General features: G+C 36.0%; 1 protein-coding gene and 1 long non-coding RNA gene across 2 annotated transcripts; both read right to left on the bottom strand.

Moving 5' to 3' along the window:
* Positions 1–16,563: 16,563 nt before the first annotated feature.
* LOC147491838 (Tetratricopeptide repeat (TPR)-like superfamily protein) lies at positions 16,564–19,364 on the bottom strand. Its single transcript, XM_086569066.1, has one exon. It carries the CDS (start codon positions 19,113–19,115, stop codon positions 16,740–16,742), a length of 2,376 nt encoding a protein of 791 aa, XP_086425192.1. The 5' UTR covers positions 19,116–19,364; the 3' UTR covers positions 16,564–16,739.
* Positions 19,365–21,815: 2,451 nt separating this feature from the next.
* Positions 21,816–22,394, bottom strand: LOC147491837 (uncharacterized). The gene is made up of 3 exons (XR_015199888.1): positions 22,280–22,394; positions 22,044–22,185; positions 21,816–21,955 (listed from the first exon to the last, which is right to left on the bottom strand). It is a non-coding gene; the product is annotated as an uncharacterized LOC147491837 (long non-coding RNA).
* Between the last annotated feature and the right edge of the window lie 352 nt (positions 22,395–22,746).

Below are 22,746 nucleotides of genomic sequence, written 5' to 3'. Positions count from 1 at the left end.
AAACTGATTTTTAGTGGAGATGTTCTTCCTATAATATAGATTATCTTTAGAAAAATTTGCACATTTGAAGATGCCTAGACGTATCAAAATTTGCTTACAGTGTTATAAAATTATCCAACATTCCACGTGTGCTGTCAGCTGGTTTGGGCCAAGCAATCTCGCAATTGTCTATAAAATAGAGACATTGTGATAAATCAAGAGAGAAATATATTTCCCTATTCAAATAGACGGTTTTACCCCTCCATCAACTATGTTATTACATAATGCATTTTTTACCGTGATCATAATAATTAAAATCATATAGGGATATAATCGGAAAACACCACTGTTCACCAAACCATTCTCTTTAAAGTATATATATATATATATATATATATATATATATAAGGCTACGTTGACATCTTATTTTGACATCCACAACTTACACAATGAACTAAGGACTGATTTTTGGTAGAGAAGATCTTCCTACCATGGATAAAATCTCCACCAAAATTTGTCTCAATTATATATGTCTAGCTTTATTAAAAATAGTGTTAAAATTGTAGACCGTTAGATAAAAATCGAACTTAAACACAACTTTTGACAAGGTTAGACATGTTCAAATGCCTTGATATTTGGTGGAGATTCTATCCATAATAAGAAGATCTTCTCTACCAAAAATCAGCCCTTAGTTCATTGTATAAGTTGTGGATGTCAAAATAAGGTGTCAACATTGACGTATATGTACATATATATACACCTTGAATCTTAGAAGTGCATACTTATTTTAAGTTATAATAAGTATTTAAGTAAAACTTCACTTAAAAAATGAATTCAAACCTAATTTTTTGTAGATATCATCTACTCACTCACCATAAATATCATCTCTACAAAATTTCAACTCATTTGGAAATCTCTAACTTAGGCAAAAGATGATTGCAAAAATATTATTTTATGGACCGTTAGATTTTTTTTTAAATATGAAAATAATTTTTAGCTAGGTTAGAGGTTTCCAAATAAACTCAAATTTTGTAGAGGTGATCTTTATAGTATGTAGGTAATACGCACAAAAAATTAGAGTTGAATTCATTTTCTAGGTAATGTTTTAGTTACGTACTTATTTTAACTTTAAAATAAATATGTACTTTTAAGATCATGCCTATATATATATATATATATATATTATACCGAATTGATTAGCAGATAATTCAGATATCTGGGGAAATTTAAAAAGAGGTTTTGATATATATATATATATATATATATATATATATATATATATATATATATATATATATATATATATATATATATATATATATATATATATATAAAACGCATGTAGAATCGTTCAGGCCACGTTGACATCTTATTTTGACATCCACAACTTACACAATGAACTAAGGACTGATTTTTGGTAGAGAAGATCTTCCTACCATGGATAGAATCTCCACCAAAATTTGTCTCAATTATATATGTCTAGCTTTATTAAAAATAGTGTTAAAATTGTAGACCGTTAGATAAATATCGAACTTAAACACAACTTTTGACAAGGTTAGACATGTTCAAATGCCTTGATATTTGGTGGAGATTCTATCCATAATAAGAAGATCTTCTCTACCAAAAATCAGCCCTTAGTTCATTGTATAAGTTGTGGATGTCAAAATAAGGTGTCAACATTGACGTATATGTACATATATATACACCTTGAATCTTAGAAGTACATACTTATTTTAAGTTATAATAAGTATTTAAGTAAAACTTCACTTAAAAAATGAATTCAAACCTAATTTTTTGTAGATATCATCTACTCACTCACCATAAATATCATCTCTACAAAATTTCAACTCATTTGGAAATCTCTAACTTAGGCAAAAGATGATTGCAAAAATATTATTTTATGGACCGTTAGATTTTTTTTTTAAATATGACAACAATTTTTAGCTAGGTTAGAGGTTTCCAAATAAACTCAAATTTTGTAGAGGTGATCTTTATAGTATGTAGGTAATATCTTAAGTCTTGATTGAAAAAAAAATTAGAGTTGAATTCATTTTCTAGGTAATGTTTTAGTTCGTATTTATTTTAACTTTAAAATAAATATGTACTTTTAAGATCATGCCTATATATATATATATATATATATTATACCGAATTGATTAGCAGATAATTCAAATATCTGGGGAAATTTAAAAAGAGGTTTTGATGACTCAGAGTCCAATAGCTTATATATGCAGTGAAAAGATGGATAGATATAGTCATATATAGAGACAACGCTCTTCGCTAAGGATATTTATGTTATACACTTATACTCCATGAGTCAGTGGATTTCTCTATTTTCAATAAACAAGCTAGATAGTCTCTCGACAGGCCTAAATAAACAGCTTTTTTTGTTGTTTTTTAAATGTTTTGGGCTGAGGCAGACCCTAGACCTGTATTAATTAACATGAACATGTTTTCATACCTCCCAAAGAGTGTGATCATTAGGGAGGGAGGCTACTCATTACAAAAACCTAGGTTTATAACCTTACAACGAGATAAACTCGTACATTCCCACAAGGGGATCAATTACAAACTTTACTCCACTCCATTCAACATGTGAGGAAGGTAAGGATTGTCGTGAAAACCAAAACGCACAAGACATGAGTGCTGCAACTCTATATATAGCCCCCAAGAACAAGAGTGGAATATACAACATAGCCCAAATCTCAGAATTCACCAATTCAGCTACTACTGAAACCAATCAACACAGATATTGAAGATAACTCAGCCAAAGATTAGCATTTGAACAATATCACGGCTAGTGCAGAACTCACCAAATTCTTCACATATTTGTGTTGATCACGAACTCATAATAATCAACAAGTAAATAAACCTGAAACTAGGCTACGCACACACATCCCTACTTCGATGGGCAAATATATTCAAGCATGCTCTACCTCAGCTGCTGTGAATCACATTAAACCACTCTAGCCACTCACATATACTTTCATCTAATCCATCTGAATCCAGCCACCACAACCCCCAATAGGAAAGGATCGGAGCAACTAAAATCCCGAATGAGCAACAAGAACATCATAATTCATAATCACCATACAAGCCCTTAGTCTTGAAGAGAAGTGTGGAAAATCAACGTAAATAAACAAGCTAAATAGTCTCTCGATAGGCCTAAATGTCGCTGAACGCAAGTTACAACTGTACAAGTATATAACTTGCAGGTATTTAATGGCAGTATACCCATTTTTATTCATTGCACAAAATTCTAGTCAATAAAAAAAGTAAGCTTTGTTTTCCTTGCTTAAAACATAAAGCAAAAGTTACACAATCTAGTTGCCTGCTGATAACATAAAGCAATCTAGGTGACCAAAGAAAAACTTATAGTTACACTTTATCAAAAACATACACCTGCTGATAACAAAAGTTATATGATTGTCTGACGAATTGTTTTCTTAAGTTAATAAGTTGTTATCCCATTTGTTATTTATTCATCAGCTCTGTTTTCCTTTTGTTCCCATGGTTAAAGTTAACCCATACCAAGACGTCTGCAACAACTCCTTTAATGTAACTAACAGTTATAACTTTTATTGTTTTGGTGAATATGCACATTTCTCAAGCCAAAGGTGCCAGTTTCCATGATAATGGGGTGGGCATTCCTCTTCTACTTACACCACACTTCATTTTTTCAACTTTACGAGTCATCCTACTGAACCTTGTAAGTCTCTCCCTGATGTATCTTTGTCGCGGAAGCAAGAACAATAGATACACAATGTATAAAGATACCAAAAACTATGGTCTAATGAATAAAAACGAATTCTTTTAATTCAATAATAATAATCAAATCTGAAAATCTTAAGGTTTACATCTGCTTATATGGAGAACTAGTTAACAAATCCTAATCATAATAGAACTTGGGAAACTAAAATAGAAGCTAGTCTAATTCTAATTAACTAAGGATTTAAAATAGAAGTAGAATAAAAGATAAACTCTAGTTGTAGCATTATGCATGTGCTGTGTGCACATGATAATCTATTAGCCCCTCGTGATCAATCCCCCAGCTTGAGAAGAGCTCGCCCTCGAGATTAAGTCCTTGTATTTCGGTAGAAAGTAGGATCCATGAGTTGAAATGTAGCATCAGAAATCCATGAATTTTTCGAGAATGGACGGTCACACCACTTCACCAAATAACGATCATAAGTACCCTAGCGAAGTAGTAGTAGTAGAAACATCAATGACGGTTTCAATCCGATCCAGAGCGATAGCGGGAACAACACTATGATCTACTGGGTAGGGGAATAGGTGGAATACTATTGCCAACAAAAGGAGTGAGATCCGCTACATTATGAGTCGCGAGAGATACGATCTCGGGGGAGGAGGTCCAATTCATAAGCATTTTCTCCATGACGGGCGATAATGGGAAATGGGCCAAATTGTCGATCATTAACTTGTGAAATGAAGGCCGGCGTTCTTTTTCTCAAATAAGCCATCACCAAATCACCAACCTCGAAAGTCACTAAAGCTTGTGTTTATGCATTAGTCTTGTACATGGCATAAGATTTCTCCAAACGCTTCTTGACATCCTCATGAATAAGGTGAATCCGGGAAGCAAATTCCTCTGCAGATGCACAAACGGGAACAGTCGATGGAATAAGAGCAAGATCAAGAACAGTAAGAGGAGTTATTCCAGTTACAATCATGAAAGGAGAAAGGCCTGTAGAACGGTTGACAGAGTTATTATAAGCAAACTCTGCTTGTGTTAGAACAAACTCCCAAGATTTGGGATTATCATCAATCAAACACCTCAATAGGTCACCCAAACTACGATTTACAACCTCAGTTTGCCCATCAGTCTGTGGGTGGAAAGCTGTAAAAAATTCACTACACCATATCAGCCGATTAGTAACGGATACTCATCCGTTACAAAAAATATTAGTAACGGTTATCTTGCGTTGACACAAAAGCGTGACAAATATTAGTAACGGATATTAGTAACGCTTAATATCCGTTAGGTAAATTACTAATGGTTAGAAACTGTTACTAAAATTAATTTCAACAACACATATCAACCGTTACAAATTTATTAGTAACGGTTATTAATTTTGTTCCTAACAGATGAAAGGGTTGGCAATTACCCCTTTGTCACGCTTGCTATTCCGTTATTCTATCTATCTGCAAATTGGCATTTATCCATTTCTAACGGATATGTAACCGTTACTAAATCTAGAACCATATGAAAAAAATAATAATAATTAAAATTTTGGTCCAAATCATTTGGGCTACTGCACCTGCTTCTATAGTTCTATCATACATCTCTCATATATTACACATTTACACCACCCGTCCATCCCATTAAAAGTCTAAAAAGGCACTTGGGTACAATAGCAAGAAAGAAAATAAGTACTTAAAACCAAACATATTCCATAATTCATTCATACAAGTCATAACTCTAATTACGCTTTATTCAAGGATGAGATGATATATCCAAGTATTTAATAACAATAGTAAATTCATTAAGTCTTTACACGGATAGAATAAGTTATAATAGCTCTGAAACGAAACATTTGATTTCTTATATCGTTCTTCCTCTAGCAATTATGAAAGTAATTGACACTTGCACCCAGACCAATGACACCAAAAGGAAAATAAGAAAATCAAAGGGATCCATACATAATAATAAGTAAAATTTGTCTAAGTTAGATTCACAAAAACAAGGTGATGAATCAGATTCAACAAACAAAATAGTGGTACCAATAGTCTGATCAATACATTTCTATGGTGTATGGTGTCTAAGGTAGATTTGTGAAGTTAGTTCTAATGTGAACAAGGGTGGACAGACGTGTCTAATGAAAATAGTAGTTTCAAAGGTAGGCAAACGTTAATAAAGATTAAACGCTATGAAAGTTGAGTGGTGTGCTATTCAAGTGTTAATGACCAGCAAACTATCAAAGTTCTAATTCATATAGAACCCTCCATATGACTTCCCTAAACTTTGTAGGTAAGCAAAAATGAATAGAAAAATCCAATAAAATCAGCACAATAGATGGCACAAGGAACAATCTGAATACAGGGCAATAGTGAGAAACAACCCTTAATAAAATAAGCACAATAGATGTAAGGCAATTCAACACTATCCAAATAAGTACCACCGCCAGTTGTTAAGTTTCATTAATGAAAATGTTGTCATCCTATGTATAACATGATTGAAATGTTTTCAGTATAAGAATAGTTCACCTAATTGTAAATAGCAAGTGAAGTTACTAAGGACAAATCAAGCTAAACAAATTACAAAATTCAAGTCAAATAAAAAATAATCAAAATAAAGGGATTGAAGAGTACCTTGATGAATGGGATAGTGAAGAATTTCTAAGTTTATTGAACTGGTAGTACTTTGCAATGGTCGCTTTTACCTGTAGGAAATAACAAGAGTGTACAATATATTTAAAGGACACCTTGAAACTTAATTATCATGGGTGATAACAGGACGAAACCTAATTAGAAGGCTGCACTAGGCTACTCAAAATCAACTTGGTATGATTTTGATAACATCACGTTAGATTCAACAATAAAGTATGCCCCTCTTAACCATCGAATATAACAAAATGGAAATGAACAAGCATCATCTACATGATCTTTTCTAGTTACTTTAAGGTAAGGAGCCACTTTCCCAAAGTGTGTCCATATAAAACAAATAACGCATAGAGCATATTTCCTTACAACCCAATGAAAGATAAAGTACATGATCATTTTCCTTCCTACAATACATGCATTATCATTCTATTGCAGTAGAAATTAATTGTACAAACCTTAGAAGATTCATTAGATGGAGATGGAGATGATAATTCTAGAGATAGAATTCTAGGTTCAATTTTTCGGGATATTTGACAGTGATGTGACCAAATGTCATCACCCCTAACTTGCAATAGGTTTCTTCTTGGCATCTCAAAGAAGCCAAACAATTTTCTCAGGTGTTGATCCAGGTATGAACTAGTGAACTACATACTGCAATGACAGGTAATGAAAGAAAGACGTAAAAAGGACCGATCAAAGAAATTGATAGTAATCCACATACCTTCTTTATCCCATATCTGCAAAGGCTTGCTCCTTAAACACCAAAACATCAAATCCCCAATCAGTAGCTCACAAACAGGTAGCATACAAAAAATCTAACACCACTCAATTTCATAAAAAAAAAATCAAAACATACCCGAGGCTATACAAGATGGGCAGGAACCACGATAAAATTACGCTTTGTACATTTATACTGAAACTACTCTGGATATTGATAGTATTTGAACCCCACTAAGAAACACTATAGCCGATTAGTTAATAATTCAGTCTAGGTTAATGACAGAACAAGAATGTAAACATTTCAAAATTAAATTAAATCTAAACTAAATATTTAGATAGCTATAAAATAAGTTTGACCACTTACTTTCGTATTGGCATATATTATACGAGTTGGGTCTTATCAGTACCAACAAGCTTGACTCAATCAAATTTCCTTGGGTGTGAACTCCTTTGATCGTAGCCTTTCTTCCATATCATAGAACTCAATCTTGTTTGTGTTTACTTGAATGTGCCAACCAACTAAACACCTCAAGATTAAGCAGATCCAATATAGTTAGTTCAAGTATAAGATATTCAAAAGAAATGGAATATGTACTCCAAATTTCAGCAAGGATGACTCCAAGTTAAGTGTGAGTACTTTCAATGCTATGTAGTGAAGATTATTCTAAATCTATATGTGTCAGTGAAGGTGCAAGAACAATTTAATAAGTCCAAGCAAATAATTAACATAAGGACAGACATAAGGTATACGTACACACTTTTTTTTTGGGTACACACTCTTCAATTAGCTAAACAAACCTTAATCATTTAATCAAAACCATCTTATTTGCTATTTGGTAGTACGTCGAGTAGATGAATAATGTCCCCCTTCCCACCAAAATCAGTATTCCTTGTTACTTTAATTAAGAAATAATCTAATGTCATACATGTATGTAAAAAGAGAAGGAACAACACTCCATATCAAAATCTTGATTCAAAGTTAACCACAACATATATCAAATTAGCTCCCTCAAGAAATGATAAACCTCCTGTTAAGAATTTCCATCCAATGTTCTACTACTTAAAAAATAATAAAGGGTAGTAATTGAATCGACAAGAACATCTATTCATAATCCAAACTTTAGTCGTAAATTACCCACAATCACTTAATTGAAAGAGACATACTAGACTTCCCATTTTAATCAACTTGCCTTTGAGTAGTGGAATACATGGAGATGGAATGATATCACAAAAAATGGGTGTCGCCCTTTGTACATAGTCTTCCAGCAAAAAGAATGGGTAGTAGACTTCCCATTTTAAATTGAGACCCTTCCTCTTTTTGCTTCCTTTTCTTTCCCTTTATTTTTACTGAAAATCCCCTCTATTGAAAAAATGGTGAGCTTCCTCTTGTTAAGATAAGTTGTCCCCAAGAGAGGTGGCATCGAGGGTAACAGTTAAGATCCCTCAGAGTTTTCTAGATTGTAAATGAACCTCAAAGCAAAAGACCTTAGGCAGTGGGTTGCCATCAGAAGAAGTTAACTGTTGTTTTTTGGGCTAAGTAAGAGGCAATAGCACGGTTAAGATTTCCCTTTCTTCTTATTAGTCAAACACATCCCAAATATAATAATCTAGACATTTGTAAGCTGGGCCTAATTATGAGTAGATAGTTGTCGAATTTTGTCAGCAATCAGAGCTATTGCTCAAACCAACCTCATGACGTAGCTTCTGCAAGGATAAATGCTTAGGAAAAACTTACACTGTAACATGCTTAATCAGTATAGTGGGGTATGGAAAAGATTCAAAAGAAGGATCGGACACAACTTAAAATGATGACTTTAGCTTAGCAATTTACACAGATATTGATACATGATAGTGGACTCAATTTATCACATCAAGACATTATATCATAGGCTACTATAGCAATATAGAATAGATATGTTTCAAGCCATGCAAAACCACAATTAGTGACTTAGCAAAGCATAGCACAAATTAAAACAAGTGTGAGTATAATATGGACATAATATATCATACCCTCAAAATGTGACTGATTTTGAAAGAAACAAAGTTATCCACAAGCTCCTTAACCGGCATGCATAGGAGAGCCAAGTTGTCATTCTTGGTTTTCCATAAACCCTGTACCTTCTCCATAATTCATCCTTAGTTAAAAATGAAAACAGAGAAAAAAAATACAATCATTCAGCCCATTATAAAACAATAACTTGCTACAAAAACATGTAATATGAACTAAGGTTGTCTAACATAACAAAGACCAATACTATAAGTAAAAGACACGCCTGCATACAGACAAGTTTAGAGTTGCCTTGCACACAAATTTGAGTAAACCCTTTTTTCAGCACGTGCCTCAATCCTAAAATGATAGCTCGATATTCAGCAACATTATTGGTCGCATGCCCACACCTTCATGGACTCAACAAATTTTTACAATAGAAGGATTAGAAAGCAAAGTTTTTCAAGGTATTTAATAACAATTAACATAGTCAAATGGAAAGCATAAAATGTGTTGGAGTGTACCAAACTTCCATCATCGGCTCGTATGTCAACTCATGCACCTGATAGCCCATGATTTTCTTTTGAAGCTCCATCAAACTCAATTGAACTAGAGACCTGTAATATAACGCTCAGGTTAAGGTTGCACTATTCCTACCAAAAGGCATATAAAGGATTAGTTAGGGATGACTCCTTGTCTCCCCACTATTGGTTGCAATTAGAGATAACCTTCCATTTTTAAGAAAATAGGGATACCCCTCACCCCCCCCCCCCCGTTTGCAAGATCCAACGGTTATGCTTCTTCACGTGAAAGAAAAACTTCATGATGTTGAGGCTATATATTGAATCCATACACTATGACCAAGACATCTACTTACACATTTTCTCTAATTTGCTTGTGGCTTAATAGAGTTCTCTAATTTGATATGCTTTGATTGCTTTTTCAAGGTATCGGCAGAGATAGTCCACCCACCCAAATAAAGCTTCCTACTGAACAATAATAACAATACAAGATAATTAAGGGGACAACAATTTCATTATATGATATTGCAAGTAAGTCTAAATAAGTCAGCCCATAACCAAATAGAAAATACATTCGAAATGGCATGGCCATAGAATCAACATAAATTTTTCACCCAAATATTTTAACGTCTAATCTGAGTCTATGAAATGTAACTAAGAATTCATAACCGTAAACATATACAAACATCCATAGTTGCTTAAAGTGTAAACTTGGAAACTCATAATGATGATAAAACAATAATACCCGGTATTGCCCGCTCTTCTATTGAACACTTGTGGTTTGTGGATTTCACGCGTGTGAAGTGCCAAGATATTCGGTGAAAACAGAAACACCATAAAATGGAGGAGTATCGCTTGGAGAAGGGCAAACGATAACATAAAAGACAACTTCATCAAGCTTAATCAATTTTAATGAAGACCAACAGTAACAATAGACTAGATCTAAGCATCAACACACATAACCCATCATTTCCAAGCAACACCCATCTTCAAAATCTAAAACTCCACTTCAAGAACAAAGCTTTAGCAAATAATTCAAAACCTACGATGATTTTGTTAACTAAATAAACTATTAACTTGAAATCAAAGTAAAAATTTAACAAATTTGCTATAGTAATTAGGTTCCCATAAATCAAAAGGAATGAAGCCAACATGAGTAGATTTCCTAGCCTTATAATTGATACACACGATACAACATGAGAATATTTAGATAAACTTAAACACAATACATATAAAGATGCAACCTTTGGCCATGGTTGGCATATTATACGAGTAATCATGAACATACACCCTAAACCCAAAAGCTAATTCCTTTTTTCGAAAACTGGAAACACGATAAACCATAAATAATAGAGGATTCTCGAAATAAAATGTTTTACCTTGGACAAAAAGGAAGCTTTCTTGAGCAGATTGAACAATTGATTGTTGTAAACCGAACACCTAAGCCAAAACCCCTAACTGTTAAAAAGGAGGAAGAAGAGAAGATGAATAAAAGGAAATAGAAAAGGAAGAACAAGCTGACGACTTACCTCAGGGGGCAATAATGGTGGCGACGGCAGGGATTTTCTCTTTGCTTATCTCCGATGTTTTCTCTTTTGCTACTGAGTAGGTGTGACTGTGTGAGTCTATGAGAGATGAGCGCGAGATGAAAACATTCCCCCCAACATTTTCACCCAATTTTAATTGTTTTTATTTTTCTGGGCCAATTGGTAACACTTGATTATCTGTTACATAATATTACATAATTGTTACTAAATAATTCTAGTATTTGCCTTGAGAATATGTAACGGTTGGTAACATTTCTAACGGAACTATAAGTGTGACAAACATTGTAACGGATGAATAAGTGTTAGCATTCAAATTTACTATATGTTGCAAAATCAGTGTTATGGTGTAGTGATTGGAGCTTACTCTTAAAAAGCTTCCATAATGTTTTCCAAAAATAGCTAGTAAATTTGACATCTCTGTCAGAAGTGATAGTGCGAGGTCAACCATGCAAACGAACAATCTCACGGAAGTATAAATGAGCAACCTGTGCAGCATCTGTAGTACGAGTGCAGGGAATGAAATGAGCCATCTTTGAGAAACGATCCACAACCACAAAAATAGAATCCTTTCCGTGTGTAGAACGTGGTAAACCCAACACAAAATCCATGGAAACATCAACCCAAGGTTTGTCAGGAATCGGAAGTGGAGTATACAAACCAACATTAGTGTGCTTACCTTTCGCTGTCTGGCACACATAACATCACTCAATAAACCGGTTAATATCTCTACGCATAGTAGGCCAAAAGTACTTCTCCCTGATAGAGGCAATGGTCTTTATGATCCCAAAGTGACCACTCAACCCCCCAGCATGCATTTCAATCATAATCTGATCATGGAGGGAAGAAATGGGAATACAAAGCTGTGAACCCCGAAATATGAAACCATCATGGAGAAAAAATTCACCAGATACACCATGATGTACCAAACAGTCGGCATGAATAGGACCAAAATAGGCATCCTGAGCATATAAGTCGCGTAACTCATCAAAACCAAACAAAAGAGGTGCGAGAGTAACCAAGAGATCTTAACGACGGCGACTCAAAGCATCAATGACTTCGATTATCCTTTCTTTCGGCAAAGCGTAAGTGGAAAGTATATTTCAGCAAGAAAAGAGTTCCACTTGATATGTCGAAATCCGACATCCTTCCGAGTATTAAGATAACGAAGAGCTTCATGGTCAGACTTTATGAGGAATTCACGATGAATAAGATAATGATGCCAATGTCGTACAGCTTGGACAACTGCATAGTACTCCAAGTCATATGTAGAATAATTCAATTTAGCACCAGTAAGTTTCTCACTATAGAAAGCAACCGGCTTGCCATTTTGGCTCAAAACAGCACCAATGCCGTACTTACAAGCATCACATGTTACCTCAAAGAGTTGAGTGAAATCTGGCAAAACTAGAACAGGAGCAGAAGTCATCTTCTTCTTAATCAAGTCAAATGCCTCATTAGCTTCAGGAGTCCATTTGAAAGCTTTCTCACACGTCAAAGCAGTTAAAGGAGCCATAATACTGCTAAAATTATGAATGAACCTTCTATAGAAAGAAGCTAAACCATGAAAACTATGAACCTGAGTCATTGTAGAAGGAACATGCCACTCAATAATAGCCTGGACTTTGGAATCATCAACACGAATACCATCGGCAGAAACCACGAAACCCAAAAATACCACAGAGTCAACCATGAAAGAACATTTCTTGAGTTGTAAATAAAGCTTCTCAGGACGCAAAACACCCAAAAGAATCTCAATATGCTTGATATGTTCGGATTTCGGAAGAATCGTAAATCAAAATATCATCAAAGTAGACAACACAAAATTTATTCAGATAAGGCTTCAAAACCCGAGTCATAAGGCGATGAAGGTAGAAGGAGCATTAGAAAGACCAAAGGGCATGACCAACCACTCATATAAACCGTCTTTTTGTTTTAAAGGCAGTTTTCCATTCATCTCCAAAGCGGATCTGAATGTGATGAAATCCGGATCGCATAAATCAAGCTTGGAAAACACCTTAGCACCATGCAATGAATCAAGCATATCCTCAAGGCGTGGAATGGGAAAACGATATTTCACAGTGATTTTGTTAATAGCCCTGCTATCAACACACATTCTCTAACTCCCATCTTTCTTAGGAGTAAGTAAAGCTGGCACAGCACAAGGGGACATACTCTCTCTAACAAATCCCTTAGCTAATAACTCAGTAACTTGCCTTTGTAACTCGGCGAGTTCAGAAGGAGCCATCGCGATAATGTGGTAAGTTAGGGAGGAGCTCGAGGAATAAGATCAATAGCATGTTGGATATCTAAAGAAAGGGAGCAATCCTCCATTAGCGAGGCTCGGTACAAACATCGAGAATATGAATCTAGCATTGGTTTGTAACACGAGGTGGTATAGTAGTAGGGTTTGCAAGAAATGACGCTTGATAAGAGCAAGAAACATACCGCAATGGCGTCCGATGCGCTAGAAAACACGGTTTCAGCGGTGGTGGGAATGGAGAAGGTGGGCGAGAAATGGAGTCGATTGGTGCCAAAACAATTTTCTCGCCACTAGAAGTGAAAGTATAAGTGTTCTCATGCCCATTATGAATAACAAAGGAGATCATCTTTGCCGGGGGCGACCAAGTAACAAATGGTATGCGTCCATGGGTGCAACAGAACACCAAACATCATCCTTGTATTTAGGACCAATGGAGAACGAAACTAGACAACGGCGAGTAACCTTGACTGTGGCACCATCCTGTAACCAAGAAATAGTGTAAGGTTCAGGATGTGGCTCATCCTTGAGTTTCAGCTTGTCCACCATATCTTTAGAAACAATATTATCACTGGAACCGCTGTCAATGATAACATTACATAACATGTCATTCGAAGTGCAGCGAGTACGGAAGATATTATGACGTAGGATCATGCTTAACAACTGGAGTAATTAAAGAACGATGAACAATCAATTGGGGACAACCAGAATCTGCATAAGTTAAAAAGTCATCAATCTCAGTGACGTTTTCTTCTGGATGGTTGAGATTTTCTTCATCCTGTGTTAAACCCACGCGCTTGCGTTTAGGGGCCGATCCACTGAACATGTCCAATTTCCTTACACTCATAGCATGTGATTGGACCCACTCTGGTAGGAGGAGGTTTGGAGGACGAAGTAACATGGGTAGAAGTGGCACTAGCGATGGGAAGGGGATGGCGAAGCGAGATCTTGACTTTTAAAAGCATATTTAATAGCATCGGACATATCATAAACATCTTTGAAAGCTAATGCCTCTCGAAGTGGTTTACTTAACCCATTCAAATAATTGATTTTTTTTTGATCGACGGATTCGGACAAATCATTTCGTGTGCACAACAAAAGAAACTCCTCGATATACCCGACCACACTTTGAAGCCGTTGTTTCAAGTTTGGGAGCATGAATAAATCCCTTTCATAGTCATGAGGAATAAATTCTTTTTTCAACTCTCGGCGCATCTTATCCCATGTAGTAATCTTATTGTAACCCAATTTAGCACAAGTCAATTGAAGTTCATCCCACCAAACAAGTGCATAGCCCGTTAATTTAGTCACAACTAATTTAACACACTTAGGATCCTCAAAAATTTTATAATCAAAAACTTTTTCAATCTTATTTAACCAGTCGACAAAAGCATCAGGCTGCAATTTTCCATTAAATTCAGGCACGTCTAATTTAATATCACCCATCTGATTCTTCTCTAAAATGCGCAATAAACGATTAATATCAAAATTACCTGTATTATGGTGCACATTTTGTTGATGCCCACGCCTTTGATTGCGCCTATTATGGTTATTGCGCCTTGGTGGAGAAGGACTAGATGGAGAATCTGAAGGGTCCGGAGGATCAAAAGCTGGTGCTAACCGACGTGGTTGTCGGCAGGGCGAAAGGGGTGGCGAATCAACTGGGTCAGGGGAATGGGGTGCACCCTGGTCAGCAGTAACAACGTTCTTGCGGGCAGGCCTAGTATTATGTTGGACTGGAATATAATTTGTAGCCCTGAAAGTATCATGAGGTCTTCCATGGGCCTGCACATTAGAAGCCCAAGGGCGATGGAGTTTGCCCGGCCCGTGAATTAGGCAAATAGGATCGTCTCTTTGGCCGATCGAAATTCTGCTGGAGAAAATGACCAGGAGTAACAGAAGCATCAATATGCCTTTGACCACGGCCAAGGCCTAACAGATTTCGACGATAGCTTATGCGATTTGCATCGAGATCTGCATCATAATAAATTTCGGGAGCAAAATCTTTATCTTTGAAAAGTTTGATCAACATGGGGAACTCGAATTGTGTGATTGCGTCTGCGATCTTGACTCAGGAAGGCCAAATCAGCACGAGGAAATCGACCCCGATCAGTGGGATTCAAAATCAGACCACTTCCATCAACAATAGGTCGTCCCAATCGATGAATTGGAGAAGATGGTGATTTAGTGCTTGAATCTACAAGTGATTCTTTGTCGCTTTCAATGGAAGATGGATGTGGAGAAGTTCTGCGTGAAGGTGCATGACTGCGGCGTCGATTCGATTGAGTATTTTGGGCTGCAACAACTAACTCAACTTCAGAACCAGAGTGGTGGGAATCTTGGGGGTCATCGTCCACCCACTGTCTGTCCACAACGTCAATGGTGTGTTTGGGTTGAAAATCAGGTACGAGCTTCATCAAAATCTCTTTTATGTCGCGCAAATCAATCGAATTTGCTTGCAATTCTTTCTCAACACGAACCAATCTTGTATTCACTGCTGGTGGTCATCCGCGTCCTCTTCGTTGAGTGGCCATGACGAGCAAACTAGGAAAAAACCTAAAAATCTGATACCAATTTGATGTATCTTTGTCGCGGAAGCAAGAACAATAGATACACAATGTATAAAGATACCCAAAACTAGGGTCTAATGAATAAAAACGAATTCTTTTAATTCAATAATAATAATCAAGTCTGAAAATCTTAAGGTTTACATCGCGCTATATATAGAACTAGTTAACAAATCCTAATCATAATAGAACTTGGGAAACTAAAATAGAAGCTAGTCTAATTCTAATTAACTAAGGATTTAAAATAGAAGTAGAATAAAAGATAAACTCTAGTTGTAGCATTATGCATGTGCTGTGCACATGATAATCTATTGCGTCCTCGCATCACTCCCTCTCCTGTGTTCTTTCTGGTGGATGTCATCAAGTAGAATAAAAGATAAACTCTTTACTAGCATTATGTATGTAATAAGACATTAATCTACACAAGTTTTTTCTGGTGGATGTCATCACCAACTTTTACTGCAAAACTAATAAGACATTATACACAAGGTTTCGTAGGGGGTTGATCTGATACTTGGACCAATTCCCATCTGAATGATTTTGCTTAAAAGGAACTCCCAACCAACTGTAAATAATGGTAAAATGCAAGTAATGGTGCCAGTTCGTCAGTCCTTTGGCATTTGTAAGTGGCAAAGAAACAGAAAATGCATACACATATATTACTCGTTTCTATAATCTTTTTTCTCTCCTCTTTTTCTGAACATCTGTTAGTATACAACTGAACTTACTTGAACTACTATTAATTTTTTCATTTCAAAACGTTTCACTTGATTTCTTACAAAAATCTATCCATTTCAGTGTGTGGTAATGGAAGCATAATCACCAATAATCCCTACAAGAGCAGCGCCCATCTCTGAAGTGGTGATAGATATTGGAATCCTGTACAATAATCTCTCTACTTGTAACCTTCGACATCTGCTTTGCTGCATGATGGCAACCTTTACATATTCTGAGATTCTTCCTTACAACAACGGGACCTCCAACTGTAGTGGAAATCAAACTGAAAGAGATCGCCAGTCTGACACTGTGATACCTTGGTGAGCTCAATCTTTTCTGAAGCAAGATCACTGGACTGAACTTTGAGATACTGAGATCATAAATTTCTTCTCCTATTTGACCAGCAATGATATCTAAAACATTGTATATCAAGTTGGTTCCTTCATGAGACTTGTCCCCATCGACAAAACTGATAGCCTTACTATTGACCTCAACAGAACTATACCCAGTGGTCTTCTTCAATCCTTCCTTCATCATTAAATATCTTATCCTGTCTACATCTTCCCACCTCCCGACTTCAGCGTACATGTTAGAGAGCAAGATGTAGCACCCAGTATTATCATGTTCAAGAGATAAAATGTGCCTAGCAGCAAATTCTGCTAATTCTATGTTTCCATTGTTTCTACATGCTGACAGTAGAGATCCCCATATCCTGGCCGTTGGCACCAAAGGCATTTCCTCTATGAACTTTCTTACAAGAATAAGATTTCCAGTACGTCCAAGAAGATCCACCATGCACCCATAGTGTTCTATATCAGGTTCAATACCGAAATTCATTTTCATATACTTGAAAATTTTCCAACCTTCATCGACCAAGCCTGTGATGCTACATGATGATAAAACAGAAACAAAAGTGCTCTCATTTGGTATGATGCCCTCTTCCTGCATTTTTGAAAACAACTCGACAGAAACTGATCCACAACCATGGATTGCATATCCCATGATAATTGTGTTCCATGAAACAACATCCTTATTCAGCAACCTGTCAAAAACCTGTCGTGCTGCTTGTATATCACCGCATTTAGCATACATGTGAATAACTGAATTTGATATTAGAGAATTCGTATCAAAGTCTAATTTTGTTATGTAACAGTGCATCTGCATTCCTTCTCTTATTGAGGCAATTTCTGCATAAGCGGGCAGGATGCTTACAACAGTAAAGGCATCAATCCTAAGAGACCCATTACATAGGTCTAAGAATATATCAATGGCCTCCCAGCTCCACCCATTTTGTACATAAGCAGTCACCATAGTATTCCATGATAGTAAGCTTCGGTCAACCATGCCATCAAATACCCTCTTAGACAATTTCAGCTCCCCGCATTTTCCATACATATTGACCAGAGCAGTTTCCAAAACTATGTGAGACAGAAACCCTTTTCTAATGGCATATCCATGCATGGACTTTCCACTCAAGAGACCTCGTAACTGAGCACAAGCAGGGAGCAAATTCACCAATGTAATCTCATCAGGACTCAGATTATCAGCCTCTTGCATCTTCACCAAACAAGAAAACGCTTCAAGCGGCTCACCATTCAAAGCATACCCACCTATCATAGCATTCCAAACCACAATATTCCTAGAAAAGATCTTTCTAAATACTCTCTCAGCTATGTCAATCATCCCACACTTTCCATACATATCAATGATAGAAGTTTGCACCATGATGTCAAATTCAAATGCAAATTTAATCACATAGCAATGCATTTCTCTTCCTTTCTGACCACAACCCTCCAACGAACACCCTGAAAGAGCGCTAATAATCCCAAACCGGTCAGCTCTCATTCCTTCCACTTGCATTTCTTTGAAACACGATAGCGAGTTCCACCCATCTCCACTTAAAACATACCCACTAGTCATAGAATTCCAGCTCACCAAATCCTTCACCGGCATTTCATCAAACACTCTCTCTGCCGACTCCAAACACCCAAGTTTAGCATACATAGCAATAAGAGAATTACATATATAAACATCAGACTTATACCCACTCTTAATAACATTCCCATGAACCTTCCAACCTTCCGATAACGACAACATTCCAACACAAGACTTAATCACAAATGGGAAAGTAAAATGATCAGCTCTAACCCCAACAAACAACATGATATAATAATACTCAATAGCCTTTTCATATAACCCATTATCAGTAAACCCTCTAATTAAACAGTTCCACACAAACGTATCTCTTTCAGGCATTTGTTCAAACAAAGAGACTGCTTTGTCCAAATGCCCGGAATTTATATAACTACATAAATTACGAGTTTGGGAAATAGTTTCTGGTTTAAGTGATAGTTTTTTAAACTTTGTTTGGTTTTTATTGATGGGGAAAGATTTGGGGTTATGTTTTTTGAGTAGGAGATTTCGGTTTCGATTGTTTTTTTCAGGTGAAATGGACTTGCAAAGTGTTTGAGTTGCCATTTTTTTTTTTAAAAGTTGGTTGGGTTCATGGTTTTGGCGGGTGAAAAGTAGTGTTATTTATACTTCTTTTGAAATATCACGAAATATCAAAAGCAGTACTTTGGCAGCGTCAATATAAACCTTATTTCATCCACATTACCTTAAGTTTAAATAGGCGTAAGAATACTTCACTGAAAATCTAAAATAGCCTCTACTTTTTTAATTTGGTTAGTCATAAACTATGGTGCCGCTGCCCACAGAATCACACATGCAATCTTGTTCCAAAGTTGAAGTTTGTTGTTCTGAAAAGTGTATAACAAGTTGGTCATGGGATCGAGTCCTGGTACGTGAAGAAAAAAACAGCCAAAACAACGTGTACATAATCCAATTGCATCAGCTTGCCCTTCAAATTAAGTTAGAGCCCGGCTATCCCAGGGATATCCTCATGAGGACGCCTGGTGGACACCGTAGGATGCTAACACATCTCGAAAAAAAAGACCGAGCCCAAAAAATAAACTATTAACCGATGAAAACTTGTAAAAAAAATAAAACCCAGAACTAAAACTCTGTCTCAATTTTGAAACAGTAAAACCCTTGGTCACTTCTCTGATCATCTTCTTCTCACCCACTTCTTCTAGAAATCGGAAGGGTCATTAATTCTTATAATATTTTTACAATTTATTTTCCTCCTCTTATATATATATGGGTTTTTAGTTCAAAAGGTAGAGCACTTGAGATGGAGAATAAATCTCTAATATATCTCAAGAGATGGTGGTTCAAATCCACCAAAACCCTTCAATGGTTTGTATTCTACTCTTACCTTTATTATTCTAGATTATTCTATTTCCAACTTCTCAAAAAAAAAAAAAAAAAAAAAAAAAAAAAAAAAATGTTTGCTTCTAAATTGTGTTCATTTTTTTTTTTTTTTTTGATAACATGATTTACTTTGAGGATGTGTGTGTTTTTGTGTCTACCAAACTTTTTGAAGGAACTTTTACACTTAATTCTCGATTTGTTACATTGTTTCTAATGGTCTATTTGCTTCTTCTAAATTATTGGTGGGGAGAAACGGTGAGTGTGGATGTTGGGTTCTTGATGAATCATTTACTGAGTTTGGGTTGTATGAGAGCTGCATTGGGATCGAACAAATCGATATTGATTTACCTTACGATTGGGTGGCTCTACGATTCCAATGCATGTATTGGAGTCTAATATGATTGATTATTACGTGAAGCCGGGTCGGTTTCACGTAAAGGGTTTGTTGTTAGGAAGCGAAGTTGGTTTATGGAGGTCGAGAGCTTGCACGAAATGATTCTCGTGATCGAGACTATGGTGTCGGGAGATGAGAATGTCCCACATTTGGTCTTCACTGTCTAAGCTTGAGGAGGATCACTATTAAGACTATTTGTGGGAAGGAGTATGAGTTTCATGTTGAAAGGAATAGGAATGTTGGGTATGTTAAGGAACATATTGCAAACAAAGGGGAAAGGTTTTGTTAATGCTAAGGATCAAGAGCTAATTTATAATGGTGAAAAGCTGGATGATAAATGGTTCATTGATGGCATCTGTGGAATTAACGATGCACAATTCACTTACTGGTTCAGAAATCTGCGAAAGTTAGAGCTAAGCCTGTTGACAAAAAATTCAAGTTCTCTTTTGATGCACAATATTCCTCGACAAAAATTTACTTCAAGAATTCAGCCTTCATAATTTTGACATCAAAATGTGTTCACAAAACTAGATGTCTCATTCAAAATTGATCACCAATGACTCAAATACAGTTGTGTTGTATTCACAAAAAACACAAAAAATTCTTGACTACCCTTTGCAAGACCTGAATGTTGTGCCTGCAATACCGATGAACGCCTAAGAATGAGTGTCCATCAAGAATATCAAGACATCTTGAACATCGAAATAACCCCAAAAAGAGATATTGGTGCATCGTTGCACTTTTACTAGTCCATTTGCAGAGGCCATTCCGTATAGCTAGTGAGAAAATCCTATAATAAGAAAATTAAATGGTCAAGAAACTAGCCATTCCGTATAGCTAGTCCAAAGTTCAAAAGCACTGGAATAGTCAAAATATTTATAGATACATTTAGCGAGAAAACAAAACTAAGTTGTACATAGAGCGACATATTTGGGAAGAAACCAAACCTCATACCAAACAATCTCAATTCTTGAATCCTTACAAGATTACATAAATCCCACATCTTCTTATGCCTCCAAGACAAACTATAGTTGCAAGACACGCGACATAGTGAAAGCAATTCCTAGTCCCCGGGTGCTTTTACTCATTACCATCGGTTTATCTCATCTTCTATTATAAAACCAATCGCATTACTAGTTTGACTCAATTTCATCAAGCCTATCATCTCAATTGACTTACGGGAAAAACACAACCTAAGATTATAAGTTTCAGTTGTTTTTAGGTACTGGTATTTGGACCTTGATACTTAGTTCCTCAAAGTTTGGGTTTGTCCTCATTCTCCTCTCCATATCTGACTGAAGTATTGAATTACTTTAGTTAACACGAAAATCTGAAATGCTAACGCTCCGAGAAAATCGTAATGTGAACCTATCTATAGTTAAGATTTTACTATATTAACACATCGTTTGTGATGTGTACCAAACAATCAAATGAATTTTCTTCGAGCCTGATTAGTATATAGACATGAGGCTAACAACATTTAGTTTAAGCGTAAGTAATCACCTGAAAGAGGTTATTAAGGTCAGTACTCAGTAGTCGAACTTCCATGAAGTGGACGAGGCTCTAATTGGTGCATCCCATTGGAAAAATAATAAGGTATATGATTACGCATACCATGGAGAGACTGTTGATCTGTAGGCATAAAGTAACCCTACAAGAAAAAAAAATTAAATCAACAAATAAGCCATGCCAAAGTACTCGGCCTTATAATAACAACATTATATAATAAGAATACAAACCTGATTCAAGAATGGAGGTTGAAACCCATAAGTTGGATTCACATTATATGGATGAAGAGAATGACCCGTAACACTTCTAGCTTGAGACATTTGTGTCTCATAATCTATCTCATTGCTAGCATGTTTATCTGTAGCTTGCACTCTACTAGACCAAAAAAAAACAGAATGGGTAAGAAACATATAAGTATATAGCAATTTAGATATAAAGCAATGCAAGAAATTATGCAAAAAAATACCTGGCTCTTTTATCGGGCTTTTGTTGTCGAGTAGTTGGCTTGTTCGAATTGTCATTATTCTTCCTCACTGGTCCCTTATCAGCCCATGACTTTATTCTTTTACCAGATGGTCTCCCCTTCCTCTTAACTTGGAGGATCAAGCAATGTCTTCTGAATACCTAGAGGAGTACATGTTGCACTTGTTTCACCCTTACGTTCACTTCCACTTCTTTCACCATGCACTTGATCAAAATTTAATGTCATGTTTTTCAAAGCATCTTCCACTTCTCTTAAAGTTCTTTCCATACCTTTGATTGCCACATTGTATACTTCACCACAAGCAGAAGCCTTCGAAGCAATATTTACCCCCTCTCAACATATTGTACAATATCGACTTGTAGAGTTATCTTCAAAGTCATGTTGAATGCTTTCATCTTCACTAGAAACCATAGAACCAAACTTTGCTTCTTTCGTCCATCTCTTTAGTA

The sequence above is a fragment of the Coptis chinensis genome, chromosome 6 (genome assembly GCF_015680905.1).
Source record: "Coptis chinensis isolate HL-2020 chromosome 6, ASM1568090v1, whole genome shotgun sequence".
Lineage (NCBI taxonomy): Eukaryota > Viridiplantae > Streptophyta > Magnoliopsida > Ranunculales > Ranunculaceae > Coptis > Coptis chinensis.
This window is presented reverse-complemented; position numbering and strand designations above follow the sequence as displayed.

Excerpts from the sequence above, each read along its gene's own strand:
- LOC147491838 (XM_086569066.1), bottom strand. The coding sequence starts at position 19,115 with ATGGCAACTCAAACACTTTGCAAGTCCATTTCACCTGAAAAAAACAAT.